The following is a 16213-nucleotide window of genomic DNA, read 5'->3' on the forward strand; positions in this document are numbered from 1 at the left end:
AAATAGTTGGTTAGTGTTGAAAAGATATTGAGCTATGTACGTACATACATATACTCAGTTATCAGAATTATTTATACTGTCCATCTTGTCTGTAAGAGAGAAATTTATTCTAATCGTCTTTACACTCTGCATAAGTTGTTAAAGTTGAGTGTGACTAATTCGTTAAATCTCTTTAAGTTTTGTATAATCGTGTACGCGGAAACACCAGATCGTATTTAACAGATCGAAAGATCTACTGAAATATGAACATATTTTATGTTCATCCCTTCCTTGCTCTCTAAAATCCAAACCTTTGTTATTGCCACCAATACCACTTATAACCGGGACAATTATCTATTTCAAAACCTTTAGTAAAGAAATTTCTCACCACTATCTTTAATTTCCATCATACTTTTACAAACCTTTGTTATTGCCACCAATACCACTTATAACCGGGGCAATTATCTATTTCAAAACCTTTAGTAAGAAATTTCTCGGAACAGTGCCACGCCTACAAAAAGCCATTAAAGGAAAACCTATAAAGTGCGATAATTAAGCACTACACAAAGATATACAACTCTAAATTGGCATAGGGGATCACAGAAGCATGGTGCACCCGTGGGCAAAAAATTTTGAAAAAAGTGGGCGTGGCCCCGAACTCTAATAAGTTTAATGTATGTACATATTTCCTAAACCTCTAAATCTACAATTACGAAATTCGCCCAGCACAAACATTATAAGAACTCCTGCCGACAGTTGAAACTGGAAAAAATCGGAAGATAACCTCGATCAACTCCCCGTATAACTACTAAAAGTGCAACAAGTCAATAACTAAATACGTCACGGACATTAAATTTCACGCTCCAGATAGCATGAGAGGGCTTTATGGGAGCCGATGTGAAAATTGGACGATGGGCGGGTACCGCCTACTTTTGGTGAAATCCCATATCTTGGGACCTGACCGACAGATATCGACGAAATTTAGTACATGGCATTCATCTCATATACTTATGTCACAGCGTGAAAATGCCTTCCTTTGTTTCCTTGAATTATGCCGCCTTATGACAAAAATTGCTCAAATCCAACCAAAACTGTTCAACCCGCTAGGTACCTAATTTGTGAGCCCCAGTATCTATAGTTGACTTTTGACCGAAAATATAGGTCAATGTATGGGATATAAAATTGAAATTCAGAGAGATTCCTTACTGTTACCCAATGGTAACTTTGTGTATCAAAAATGGGTTGAATCTGACCCCATATATCTAATATAAAGATTTTCGAACTTCCGGGTGACTATATGCTGCATATATCGGTCACTCGTAACAGTGTATCTTTGTCTCCAAAATAGATAAAATTGGGCGAAAGCTTGACCTAACCACCATATAACTAATAACAGGATTTTCGAACAATGGGCTGACTTTACTCCATGTGACTGGCGATTTCATGTGCGGTACTTTAAGGGAAACTCAGGGAACATTTTTTTTAGTATGTGGCATGATAATAGTTAATAGATAATATCGGGTCTATACCACCCCAACTTCCAAATACTACATATAATGATTTTAGTTTTTCTAACAAACTTTAGGCCTAATATGTCAGTCAGTGTATGAGTTGTATGTATATTAGGGTGCTTCAAAAAAATTTTTTAAATTTTTTTTCAACTGTTAGTGATTGACAAACAAAAAATCCTCCCTCAAGCCAGGGGCTGTAGCTTAACTCTAAGGGGCTTTTTAGGTTCCCAAACATTTAACATCAGAATTTTCGTTTTTTCATTCAAACTAAAATTTCACCAACTAATTTTCGTTTCTCAAAAATAACCGTCATATATATTATATGTATATATAAAATTTCTTGAATTCCCATCTTCTGGTTGACGTTTTACATCTTCAGGTGTTCCCTGGCTTTGATTCCCGCAAGTTCCTAGAGTGTAAAATGTTCGGTTGCAGCCGAACTCAGCCCTTCTTTACTTGTTATTATTTACTCGTATTATTATGAGACATTTCAAGAATTGTCAACTTTGGCGAGGTACGAATGCCGAGACTTGAAAACAAGGTCAATGTGGGTTAATATTTGTGCACCTCTGTTAATCCAAGTTAACAATGATCGGCGTATTTTTGGTGTATATTGTATTTACGTTACTTTTATTTTAATTGCTATTTCTGTTTTATTTTCTAGGATAATTTTCACTTTCAATATCTACTTAATACCAACAATCCTACGAGCACTACCTAAATGGTATGTATAAGTTATATTTAATATATAATTGGTGTTTTTATACTCTCGCAACAAAGTTGCTAAGGAGAGTATTATAGTTTTGTTCACATAACGGTTGTTTGTAAGTCCTAAAACTAAAAGAGTCAGATATGGGGTTATATATACCAAAGTGATCAGGGTGACACGTATTCCTTGGCTCCATAAGAAGGTTAAGTTCGAAGATGGGCAAAATCGGCCCACTGTCACGCCCACAAAATGGCGGAAACCGAAAACCTATAAAGTGTCATAACTAAGCCATAAATAAAGATATTAAAGTGAAATTTAGCACAAAGGATCGCATTAGGGAGGGGCATATTTGGACGTAATTTTTTTGGAAAAGTGGGCGTGGCCCCGCCCCTACTAAGTTTTTTGTACATATCTCGGAAACTACTATAGCTATGTCAACCAAACTCTATAGAGTCGTTTCCTTCAGGCATTTCCACATACAGTTCAAAAATGGAAGAAATCGGATAATAACCTCGCCCACCTCCCATACAAAGGTCAGAAACACTAAATTTTACGGAAGAAATGGCAGAAGGAAGCTGCACCCAGGCTTTTTTTTAAATTGAAAATGGGCGTCATCCACTTATGGACCAAAACCCATATCTCAGGAACTACTTCACCGATTTCAATGAAATTCGGTATATAATATTTTCTTAACACCCTGATGACATGTACGAAATATGGGTGAAATCGGTTCACAACCATGCATTCTTCCAATATAACGCTATTTTGAATTCCATCTGATGCCTTCTCTGTATAATATATAGTACATTAGGAACCAATGATGATAGCGGATTAAAACTTTACACAAATACGGTATTTGAAAAATATGTAAATGACGGATAATGAAATCTCGATTATCACTTATCGTGCGAGAGTATAACATGTTCGGTGACATCCGAACTTAGCCCTTCCTTACTTGTTATATACTTTTTCAATTCATAAATTTCATTTAAGCCTCCCTGCTTTAAGCGAAACTTTGTCAGAAGTTCATATTTCATTATGCAAATTATTGAAGAGCCTTTAAGCCTATCAGCGTAGTGCCACAGGGTGTTCAAGTGTGTAAAGGACACACTCCCTCACATGCCAATACACACCGTTATACATATACATATGTACATGTGTACTAGGATGCATGTGTTATGAGTATTAACGCCCAACAATTAGCGCCGGGTGATTTGCACGCGATGGAATAAACGTCGGTCAGCATGCAGCTACCGAACGATAGAGGGAAAAGAACGCCGGAAGGTATGAAATGGTGGACAAAACATGGACATGGAATGTGTTTGCTGCCATAAATGCTCAAGTTCCGGTTTAAACCGCAGTTTTTATTCACATTCTCACCCTTAAATTATGATGCATGCGGGTCGATTAAGTTATTGGCGCAACAAATTGCCATTTACACCTAAGTAAATATTTTTACACATATTTACCAAGTAAAGGCATTGCATAAACATTATTACTGCATATATTTATAAAATATACGGATTGATATACATATGATCTACATACCACTGTGGACAAAGAATAGTAAGACTTTTTAATTTGCAATTTGCGGGAAAATTCATTCTTCGAAATATTGTAGTAACTGAACTCCAACTGGAAGCACAAAGGCCCAAAACTGGTCTATGCGTGGCTCATTGGCCTTCAGACTAACCTGACCTTACCTAAGGGTGGTATAGTTTCGGTGCAATCGAAGTTAAAGTTTTTTCATGTTTACTAACAAGACAAACAAAACTAAAATTATATATAGAAGTATTTTTTGCTAAAAACGAAATCTACTATATACCTTCAGTCTATAAATTAAAAATTAAATTTAATTGAAATAAATCAAATAAAGGAAATACAAGTGTTAAGAATGTGTAATAATATTTGTGCCTTCTCTGTTTTTTACCCTCTTAAATAGGCACTTAATCAAGATTTATTGAAATTTATGCAAATTTAGTAAGAACAAATGGTTAGAAGAGATGAATAAATGTATGAAGTGTTAGCGCCATGTTATATATAGTTCTTGGTTAGTGTGGTCAGTCAAAATGTAGTTAACGTTTTTCTGTTTTACTAAAAATTATCTGTTACTATTGTTATTGTTTTTGAGTTTTTCTTGATGATCACTGGTGCTTACCTTGTTTCTTTACAGGCATTTTTGTGTGATCTTAATTTTGATAAATTTTTACAACTTAATTTGGCTGCCGCAATATATAGTTTTACGGTTATTTATTTTTGTTTTTGCTTTAGCTTTATTTTATTTTATAATTTCTTAGCTTTGGTTTTGGAACTGCTGTTGATTTGTTCGAAGAGAATTTTGTGTGTTGCGGCAGTTTTCTCTTTTTTTTGTTGTTGTTTTTTAATAAATTAATATTTGCATAAATTTTTGGCTTTTAACTGTTGTCTCACGTCTCGACTTTGCTGGGTTGGATCCACGAAACACACTCCTACAGCTCAACACAATACGACGACAACAACAACAACAAAATATATGCGCTATATGGAAAAGAAGAAAGGGAATGAAGTAACGGATATCAATGTAAAATAAAACAAGTAAGAAAGGACTGAGTTCGGGTGCAACCGAACATTTTATACTCTTGCAACTTGCAGGGATCAAAGCCAGGGAAATATCTTAAGATTTAAGACGTCAACCAGAGGATCGGAATCCAAGCAATTTTATATAAACTTGAACTTCCTAACCCGAATCACCATAATCTACTAAATGTTATGGAAGGAAATCTGTACGAAATTTGACTTACGCCAATTCAAGAGTTCGAGTTATGGAGAACTTCGAGTAGTATGTAGTATATGGGAGTTGTGGGAGTATCGACCCGATTTTATATATTAACTATTATCATGCCTCATATTAAAAAAATGTTCTCTGGAGTTCATTAAGGCTCCTCACATACAATCCAATGGAGTAAATTTATTTATAGGCTAAGTCACAAAAATACACTCTTATGAGTAAAAAACGCTCTGTAAATTTCATAACTAAGATATTGGTCGATATATGAGGTATAAAGTCACCCGAAAGTTCGAAAATCTATGTATTAGGTATTGAACCCATTTTGGGTACACAGAGTTACAATTGTCAGGAAAGGATTCTGTCTGAACTTCGTTGTTCTAGCTCTAGTGGTTTGTATATTAAACTTATAAGAGGGCCTACTTTTTCAAGCTTTTTCGCCTACAGGTGCCCCTTGCTAATGCGATCCCCTGTGCTAAATTAGAGATTTATATCTTAAGTTAGTGCTTAGTTATGGCACTTTATAGGTTTATGGTTAATTACGTTTTGTGGGCGTGGCACTAGTCCGATTACGCCCATCTACGAACTCCGCCTTACCTTTTTGGCAAAGGAACGCGCATGCCATGCCTGTTTCAACAAGATATCTCAATTTTTACTCAAGTTACAGCTTACATGGACGGACGGACAGACAGACAGTCACACGGATTGCAATTACACTATACAACAACACTATATCTATCTTGTTCAGTTTGAAGGGCTACGTACAACCGTTAGGTGAACAATACTATTACGCTCTGTAGCAACATGTTGCAAGAGTATAAAAAGGTGTTAAAAATAAATATATATGTACTATTACAAAAACAAACTTATTTGAGTTATGAAATATTTTGTGTATGCGCGAAAAATGTGCAGTTTGGCAAAAAATTCCGTGCGCCGGAACGGAACTGAATTGCATTTATTATAATTTGAAATTCCTGGTTTTTGGACGCAAAAATAAAAAATAGAAAAAAAATATGCTTATTTGTTGTTGCAATGACAAAGTGTCCAATTTGTGAGATATATGAGAATTTGTCATTTTTTTTTTTATTTTTTAGTCTGTTAAGCTCACTGGTCTCTTTTTTAAATAGGGCCTCTTCTAAAAATACTAAGAAATACGACAGTCGCGACTCGCTAAACGACCATTAATGTCGGCCGTATAAGAAATTATGCCTGCAACAATAACAACGTCTGTGTAGTGATCTGTAGCGCGTCGGTGTCTGTAGAATTGGCGAGCGAAGAGTGCACAGTTGGGCGGGACGTTGGTGCACGAAAGACGAAACCACACTCGCTGGCTGGCTGGCTGTGCGGCGATGATGACGTTGATGTTGACGTTGGCGATTTAAGATTTTTGCGAAGACGTTGACGGCGTCAATGGCAACGTTGGTGGGACATAATCTCGTCTCGGCTATGCAATGTGCACAGCGATGAACAAATAAACAGAGTGACGGTTAGAAATTGTATTTGTTTTTGTTTGAATTTTACAACGCACTGTGTTGTTATTCGAGCGAATGATGGACCGCCTTGAATTTCGCGCATACCGCAAAAATCGTGTTTTTCGAAAATCGTGTAGAACGAAAAAATAATACGCGCATACTAACACACTATATAAACACAAACACACACATATGTACATACATATGTATGTGTGAAGGAGATTTTTCAATATTTCAATGCGCGACACTTCCTTGTGGCTGCCAGAGGCACATGACTCGGCGCGGTGGGCCGGCGCATCCACCTTCGTAAAAATTCCGACACCGATTTATTAACACTTTTGTATATTATTGTTTTTGTTTTTGTTGGTTTTCGTTGTTTTTGCGCGTTTTCGTTGTCTGGCTCTCGTGTTTGTGTGTATACATTTGTATTTAGTTGTCCGCGTTCACAGAGCAATTCATAATTTGTTGCAGACACCTTGAACGTACTAAGTCACCGAAGGTGGTGCGGGGTGAGATTTTCAAAATTTTTTTTTTATGGTTTTTACCAATTAATATTCTGTGTCTCGTTAAATTTTCACAGCTATTTTGAGTTTTGCACATTTCAGTTTGTTTTTGTAGTTTTTGGTTTGATTTGGCGTTTTTCGACTTTGTCTATGACATTTTAACGCATCGCTTTTGGTGTAATTCAATTTGGCAAGCAGCAGGTTATGAGCAGAGGCAACACATGTATGTACCCACTATACATATGTACATATGCATGTATATATTATTTGCAAATAATTTTGTGTCTATGCACGTCAGAGCATCCATTAGCTGTCGTAATCGTCTATCCAACTGTCTAGATCATTTAAAAATATATTCCCCCGCATATGTGAACTGTTCGTTTATGCGAATTTTTCCATTTACATATTTTTATTTATACGTTAATTTATGGACATAACCTTTGTCTAATAGGGCAACTTTATAAACCGACATTTCGAAATTATTAGATACTAATTTTAAGGGGTTACGAGGGTTTACGGCTCTCAAAAAATCGATTTTTTTATTGTCTTATTAAATTCTACAACACCTGTAGAATATTGTCCTAAATTTTCAAGTTGATTCGAGTAATAGTTTCGGAGATACAGCCTTAAGAACATGTGCGCTCACGGCTAGCTACGCTAAGTGTGGCGCTTTAAAAGCGTTTTACTCGAAACTGTGTTTTTAAAGTCGGTTGGCAAGATTTCTCAAGAACTACAAACCGATCTTCATGAAATTTTACACTTGAGCGAAGGATTTTTTTTTCGATTACAACTATTTGAAAAAAAAGTGTCGCGAAATTTTCGCGGAAATTTTATTTATTTTTTTTTTGTAAAAATGTCTGTCAAACATCTAATTTTAGTTATTTTCTCTTTGTCCAAGTTCTAAGTTAAGGTTTAACTAAAACACGTATATTTTTTCACTTCAGATGATTCTGTAAGAATTTATACTGCCAACGCGGGCGCATCTATTTTCCGAGGGGTCGCCGGAATTGGCGTTTTTCCAAAATTTTAATATAATTTTTTTGTTAATAGTATATATTTGTAACTATATAAAATTCTAATAAAATATTTCGTTTATATTTGAAAAAAAAAATTTTTGTAAAAATACTGTTTTTTACCCGAGGAAACCCATGTAACTCTTTAAAGCAACCCTGCTCCTCTCAACTACCATTTGTCAAAATTTAAGCAAAATCGTTGCCGGTAAAACACATAACCTCAACATGTTTGAGAAATTAATAAATCTTACAGTTGTTAATTATAGAATAGGAATCCAACAAAGTTATCCGAGAATCACTTTTTCATACTCAGCCCTCCTAATAGCGGTCTTTTATTCGCTAAGCGTTGTAGAGTAGCTAATCGAAAAAATTAAATTTGTTCTAAATGACAGGCAGTGCTGGTGGTGCAACCCAGCGGTTGTTTTTTGTTTGCTGAAAGAATTCTTCCCTCCGCATCAAAAACGTTTAGATTGGTTCTCTATAAATAATTCTAGTTGATTTTAAGTATTAGTTTAAAAAAAAAATATTTGTAAAGACTTAATTTGCCACCATTTATGTAGTAAAGTGTTGACAACCAAAAAAATAAAAAAACAAATCGACAGTTGACACTTTAGGCTTGGTAAAAATGGATCATTACATGATAGAATACGATTGTTAAATAGATTGATGAGCATCAATAAATGGATGCTGATTTTTTATTTATTTTTTTTTTCGAACAAAATCATCCTAAGCGATGAAGCAAATTTACACTTTGATGGGTTTGGTATTCTAAGAACCCACATGTGATTGCAAATACATTCACAACGTGTCACTGATTAGTGTGGATTTTTTTCAAAATGAGGCTAGTCAAACAGTGACTGTTGCTAGTGCTCGATATCGCGACTTGATAACCCAGTTCTTTTTGCCGAAATTGGTTGCATCAATGAAATTTCGCCCCATTTATACAAAATAGTTATGGAAAATTTCGACAAACGAGTGCGTGTGTGAATGGAAAGCGGTGGAGACCATTATATTGTGACAAAAAAGTAAAAAGAGAAAAATAATAAACTGGTCTCAAATACAGAAACTTGGTATCTTCTTGGTCATACCACTTTAATGAAGGTTTCGTATACTCGCTTGTAAGAATAACTCAGTAAATAGGAGCTTAGCCGGCTACAGATTGATGTCGAGTAAGATTTTACTTTTTAATGTGAAGACTCAAATTATTACAGCCGTCAGCAAACCCTATTTTTTTATATCCAATTTAATTTCATTGTCATGGGTTGCACAAATTATGGGAGATATCACTAAAGAATTATCACAAGTGAAAATACTAAATGCGACAACAGTTTCAACAATGCGACAAAAGAGTACCCTGAAATTGTACTCTAAATTCCTCGTGAAAATGATATTTCAAAAAAATATATATTTTGTTAAGTTGGTAGGACTGTCCTTAATTACTCCCCCTGCCGGTAGGGGTTAGAATTTACCCGTGGTAAGGCATGCCTGTCGTAAGAGGCGACTAAAATCCATATGCATGTCTTTCTTCCTGGGCTTGCCTTGAAATGTCAGCATAGTCTATGTCAGAAATAGTGCTATAATACTCATCTTGAAATGATTATTATAAGCTTTATATTTATTCCCGGTATAAGGCATTTGTTTCACGAGACAAATCTCATCAGTCATTGAGTTCTAGAGGCTCAACTGGTAGTAGCAAAAGCTACAAGGTCTTACCAGAGACTTTAACCAGGTACTACGGGGAGCAGTTAGCCCTTGGAATTTACTCCAATCAGCTCATTGAGTTTGGCCCTTTGTGGAGATTCGTGGTGGTGTGGTTTAAACCTAAAGGCAGGCAGGGTTGAAAAATTCAGCCCAATGTGGAGTCGCATTGCGGCCGGGCGCCGGACCCAAAGTACGGCAGAGGTTTTACATCGGCCTCATACCCGACCACGGCATGGTCGAAACCTTCGACCTCTTCAACTGATAAAACTATTGAGTAGTCGAAAAAGTCTTTTCGTCTTTTGTCAATACATGTCGTTACAGTTGTATATCTCCAGTGCTACCAATCACATTATGTCATACCATATAGTGTTGAAAAGGTGAGATTTTAAGCTTTCCTTAACCAAAAAACTTTAATGAAAAAATCATAAATTTGTTCACTTCTTAAAAAAAAAGTTGTTGGATTACAAACAATATTCAGTATACGCAACAACAATTCTGAGCACTATGTTTTCGGTTTGTTATAACTTATAACTTTATGAGGCTATATGAAACCTCCAATTGAAACGTCACTGACTTATTAAATTTTCACAATGTTTTCAGAAATTACACATTATTTTCGCACTTTCCTTTATTTTAGACAACCACGGTCTCTTTTCTTATATTTCTATGCACAGCTCTTTACGCTAATCCTCAGTTCAGATAAGATACAAATCGCTGCGATATACAATTAAATGATACGTATCCGCACTGTCGGCAATTTTAGAGGCACACAAAGCTAATAAAAGTTTCCTAACACACGCACATGCACACACAAACGCACACAAACACAAAAAAAAAACGAAAAAAAAACTTTCCGTATCGATTAAATTTACGCGAATGGTCGTAACGAACGAACAACGAAGCTTTAGGGATGCTGCAACGAGCGAAATGTGTCAGACCCAGTTAGACAGGCAGCGTTACACACACATGTGCTGTAGCTGAGCTCGAGAGCGTGCGTATACTGCTCGCATTGAAATGACCGCAAGCCCGGCAAAGGGCAAATGTGAATGGCGGAAAGCGGGAATTCGCAAAAGTTTGAAGCTGTTTGGGTAGGTTAGTAGTGAGAACATAATAAAAAGTTTGATTTGTCGGATGATGTAACAGGAGCTCTTTTGTTTTCACAAATTTTACTAGATTTTTTGATTACACAAAAGCTTACTTTAGTTGAAAGTTAGGTTAGGTTAAGATAAAATCCTGCGAGTATACTAGGTAGAGGGCCTTATTTCCGATAACGGCACAACTACTACTCAGAAACAGTTGTCCTCAAATTTCGAAGAAAGAAATTAAGGAAAATAAAGAGAAATATTTCAAAAGGAAGGATGGTCCTCCGGTCTTTGACAACTAGGCATAACTTTTTCAAGCCTCAACCCAATTTTATTCATAGATAGATGATTACTCGAAGAAATATTTTTAAGCAGGTTTCGGAGAAAAAGAACTTTTTGATGCCAACAAGAAAGAGGTCTAACTCACATTTGGCCGAAAGTGCCTAAATAATGTGGCTAACGGAATTTTGGAAGATAATGCGCATACATATGTACGTCGGTCTCGAAATCCAACGCAGAATAACTCTTGCCAACAGGTGCTACATCGGACTGAGTAGGCAAATAAGAAGTTAAGTCCTCTCTCGACGTACAAAGATCCAATACTGCAAGTCACTCATCATCCCGAACATGCTATATGGTGAAGAGGCGTGGACGATGACAACATTTGATGAGTCCACGTTACGAGTTTTCGAGAGAAAGGTTCTGTTGAATATTTATGGTCCACGGCGAATATCGCATTCTATGGAACGACGAAGAGACAGCGGTTACGCTGGCAAGGTCATGTATTCCGAATGGACTCTAGCTCTGAAAGTATTTGACGCAATTACCGCCAGGTGAAGCAGAGGAAGAGGAAGACCTCTACTCTGTTGAAAAGACCAGGTGAAGAAGGACCTGTCTACACTTGGAATCTCCAATTGGCGTCAAACAATGAAAAGGAAGAACGGCAGGCGTTCGGCTTTTACAACATTCCATTAACAGAACTTGCTTTTGGTGAATTACTCGTAAACAGTCGAATGTTTGCGAATTACTTGGGTTATTAAAACTTTCAAAACTGATTGAAAGTATGATCATGAATTAAAATTACCAGAACGAACCTTTGCTAATAAAAATATATGAAATGGCAGTGAGGTTAATTTACCACACATTTACTCAAGAAATTTCAAACATAACCTCAAAAAGTTAATAACATTTTCGATAGAATTCTATTATAGTTTATAAATACCGTTATAATAATTGACAGCACCAGACGCCGTACGGTCGATCAGACCGAGCCGGTCGTTAACCCTGCCGACGAGCCTTTTACAACAACCCGCCATTAGTCTTCGTAATTTAACTACAACCACAGCCGCACGAGGATACTAAGAACAAAAATGTCAAATGAAAAGCCAATAGAAATAATGAAAATGACAAACTATTAGCAAAAGCCGGCGGAAAGCTGAAAGCGGAGTGTAAACAGAGGCGACAATAGAAGCACAGCGTGCCTACAGCGGTGTTAGAAATGCGGATGGAACTAATGGCCCCAACGCCAATATGCAGACAAATTAGGAACGAAAGCAACAATAGCAATCAAAGGGCCACAATAAAGCTTCAGCTGAGCTACGCTAAATCATAGTGGCTTAGTGAGTCGAGTGTGTAACCCGTACGTGGTGGATTGTGCGTTCGGCCCCGAAGTTATAGGGTGCATTGCTATTAAAAACGTTTGTGTTTGGCATCGATATTTTAGTTTTGAATATCGATTTATAGAAATAAAGTTTTTCATAGAGTTCTGAAACCAATGAGGGAGACTTAAGAAAACCCGTTCCTACGACAATAGTCTACGTAACCGGAGCGGATCCGGATTTTTATCCGGCCAAGAAAACAGAAGAAAAGCTTCGCCCCGCAATTCGTGAAATATCGGCCTAGAATTTGTACACCTCCTTTTCTCTACAAGAAATAATAAATTTGTCGGAACTGCCGATATCGGACGACTGTAGTATATAGCTACCCTACAAACGGCATGATCAATGTCAAGTTTTTATATGGAAAACTTTTTATTTGTGAGGATATTATAGCTTCGGTGTAATCGAAGTAAATGTTGTTTTGAATATAAAGTGTCTAAAAACAAATTGTCGTGGCAAACCTGGCCAAATGTCCGCCAAGGCCCAGGCCCGCTATTATTAATATGTCACCCACATTCTTCTGCCATCAATCCCACTCAATCCGTCTTACTTCGGGTCACAATCGTGCACTTAATTTTATAAAATGGAACAGGATATATGTCAATGTATTTAACTGTTTGCGTGTGTGTGTGTAAGTATGAGCTGGCATGCGTATGTGTATGGGCGCGTAGCAAACAGCGTTGTAGTATTTGTTGATTACTTTTTATGCGCCAAAGCAAACACACACACTCCCTGCGATGGGGTTCATTGCCTTGTCGCTGTTGGCATTTCATTATTCTAACACTACCGACGGCGTTCGGACTAAGCCATCCGAACCACACCAAAACCCAGCCATTTGCGCTTGTCACTTCCTTTCTCCTGCCTTAGCGGCAGTCCAACAAATTTGCTTCTTATTAAGGAACTGCCGCCAGTGTGGTAATAAAATCGCTCGGCAAGTGGCGGCAATATGGCTGAGCGTGGCCAATATGTGGCGAGGGAGCGCGTGGTGGGGCGTGTGGCCAACGTGCTGATGGTGGCAAGCGGCAGCACGAGGCGCACATAATATTTTTCTTTTTCGCCTCAGCGCTCCATGCTGCTTTCCTATTTTGCATTGTCGAGCCATTTTTGGAGCGGAAAGGGTGATGGTTCGAAAAAATATTGCTTGCCGGCTTATGCCGTTTGTGCAAACTTGCCACTCATTATTTGAATTATTAAACGCATTGCTTTTTGTTGTTTTTGTTTTCTGTACCTTTTTCTGTGTGCTCTTTCTTTAAATGTATGCATTCGGTGTGTGGGTTTTCGGTCGCTTTTTGTGTCTTCGTCCTCACAATGGGGTTACTAAATATCTGTTTTCTGTGCGACAATAACGGACAACGGTACTGAAAGCTGTCGCCATTCGCAATTGTTTAAAACATACAAATTTGAGATATGTATGCGCTATGAATTATAAAAAAACAGTCTTTTCGAGGTGCAAACATTAAAATAACTCCAGCAGCAGCTCTTTTCATTTTCAAATCTCAAACTGTAGCCGACTTTACTTGTAAAGTTTAAAGAAGTTCTAGCAACCATACAGAATCAATCCGAAAACTCTCTAAAACAAAAAAAATATAATTAAGGCTTAAAGACATCTCCCCGGTCAAATTATAAACGTTGAGAAATAATTGTCTACGATTGTTAAACCATTCATGAAACAGGATTATTTCCAAACAACTTACAAAAAACCGCATTGACAAACTTTGGACTTTCGAAACTGGGTCGATACTGAGCGTCGCGACTACCAGGAAGTTATGAAACGTATTATTCCCCGGAAACAGACGATCAATCAGTTGTTGTTGCTGTTGTTGTAACGGGTACCTAATCCCCATAAGGAAGGTAAGGATTAGTTAAGTTGTCATCGAGGTCATCTAAAGGCAGGCCCAGGAAACGTGCTGTTTTGACGGGGTCGGACCATAGAGAAAGGTGTGTGATGATGTCTATGGTTAATATGGCATGCAAAGAAGTGGTTAGTGGGACTCGTTGCACACTGTACTACATATGTTTGATATGTCAGGGTCGATTCTGGATAAGTAGGAATTCAGCCTGCTACAGTATCCAGAACGAAGCTGCACAAGGGTTACTCTCTGTTCTCGCGGCAACTTCAGCTCTTCGTCTGCAATGGGTGGTGGTTTGACTACAATACGCCATTCACTGAGAAGGAGTCGGTGAAGTTGTTAATGGCTCCACTGTGAATGGCAGTCAGTGCATGTCTGAAGTTAATTGCGTCTGAAGTCTGGTCGGCGTATTGTTTGAGGAGGACCTCTTGATGTTCCTAGGAGACGGTTCCGATCCAAGCAGATGACTGCAGAAATGATTTCTACGAAAGCACCCCAGCAAAAACTGGTTGGAGAGGAGTTCAGTATGGGCCTTAACTGGGAGCATACGGGCCTCACTGTGCAGGTGTTCGATGGGAGACATCAAAAGGCATCCTGTTGTAGTCCAGTGTGCAGTGTTCTGACATTTCTGTAGCATCCTCGTCTGCGTTTCTCTACATCCAGGTGACCATATTGGTGCGGTGAAGTTAAGAACCGACCGTCCGATTGCCTTGTATGTTGCCAACAACGTTTATTTTTCTTTTCTCCATGTGCTGCCGGCCAGCGACTTGAGGATTTTGTTGCGGATCCATACTTTGGTCGTGTGAGGAGTGAAGGAGCACAGGCTTTCGAAGGTCACACCTAAAATCTTTGGGTTATTGACATTCGGAATTTTAGCGCCATCGACTGCAATGTTAAGGACAAGTCTGTAGTCATTTGTCCACTTAGTGAATATGATCGCTAGTGAATATGATGAAAGCAAAAAAAAAATAATTCATTATTTGATAAGAAAGTATATGACTTGAAGACTTGGAATTCAGAGAATGTGTTTGAGATAACACTAAAGCAGATTGAACTGAATGTTCACACATAAAAAAAATATTCACGGCGATGTTGACGGTGGTTAACTAACTTAAATGGGACCCCTTCAACAAAGGGTTTAGTACTAAAAAGTAGCAAGGAATTTTTTAACACTATTCCGTAATAGTTTTGGTTCTGCAAAATAGACGAACGGTGGAAGGTGTACCGAAACTATCCACCGATATTATTAATGGAGACGTGTAAAAATCCTAAAATAAATAAATTATTCTTCTTTACTATCCAAATCTAAAAATCTGACCACTAGCCGTGGGTCGTAAAGCAAACTTTTGAGATATTGAACGTAAAAAATTGTAAAAAACTACCATGTTGTTAGTATATCCATAACCTTACTTAAATGTCTTTACAGCGTGACTTTAAATTTACATAAATTTGCCATCAAAACGCTCTGCTGACCTTGACAGCAGCCTTACCACAAACTAGAATATACACACAGAGCATTGCAGCCCTTTGCAGGCCCCATCACCCCACTTCCCTCACCTGTGCGACGCACTTGGCATTCAAATGCGACACAAACTCATTAAAACGGTAATAAACAAGACAAGGCGGCCACAATTTGAAAAGCCAACACAAATGGGCGGTCTAGAATTCTATTTAGTTTGGGCTGTGCCGAAAAATTCAAACACAAATAATTGAAGACACTAAAATGTGGCCAACAAGTCGCAAGTAGCAACACGCACACACACACACACGGGCGAACGCCTACATACACACATATTGGTAAGAATGTTGGTGTGAGCAACCAAGGCGGTCGTGTCGAAGGAGAACGGATATGGCTTGGTTACACATACTTGTTGTTGTTTTTGTGTTTTGTTGTAAGTTCTTTATTGGATCCCTCAGCGAGGAGAGCCATCAACCATTTCAATGCGCTGCCGTCTGCTTTTGTCATATGCG

General features: G+C 37.7%; 1 protein-coding gene across 1 annotated transcript in view; it reads right to left on the reverse strand.

The window, feature by feature from the left end:
- The window catches only part of LOC126758931 (disks large 1 tumor suppressor protein), a 154617-nt gene that overhangs the window by 134305 nt on the left and 4099 nt on the right, over nt 1–16213 (reverse strand). The window contains exon 2 of the mRNA XM_050473404.1: nt 4358–4716. Within this exon, the coding sequence (XP_050329361.1) occupies nt 4358–4376 (19 nt within the window). The 5' untranslated portion in view covers nt 4377–4716. The remainder of the gene's footprint in view (nt 1–4357; nt 4717–16213) is intronic.

Source organism: Bactrocera neohumeralis, chromosome 5, assembly GCF_024586455.1.
Source record: "Bactrocera neohumeralis isolate Rockhampton chromosome 5, APGP_CSIRO_Bneo_wtdbg2-racon-allhic-juicebox.fasta_v2, whole genome shotgun sequence".
NCBI classification, from domain to species: Eukaryota; Metazoa; Arthropoda; class Insecta; order Diptera; family Tephritidae; genus Bactrocera; species Bactrocera neohumeralis.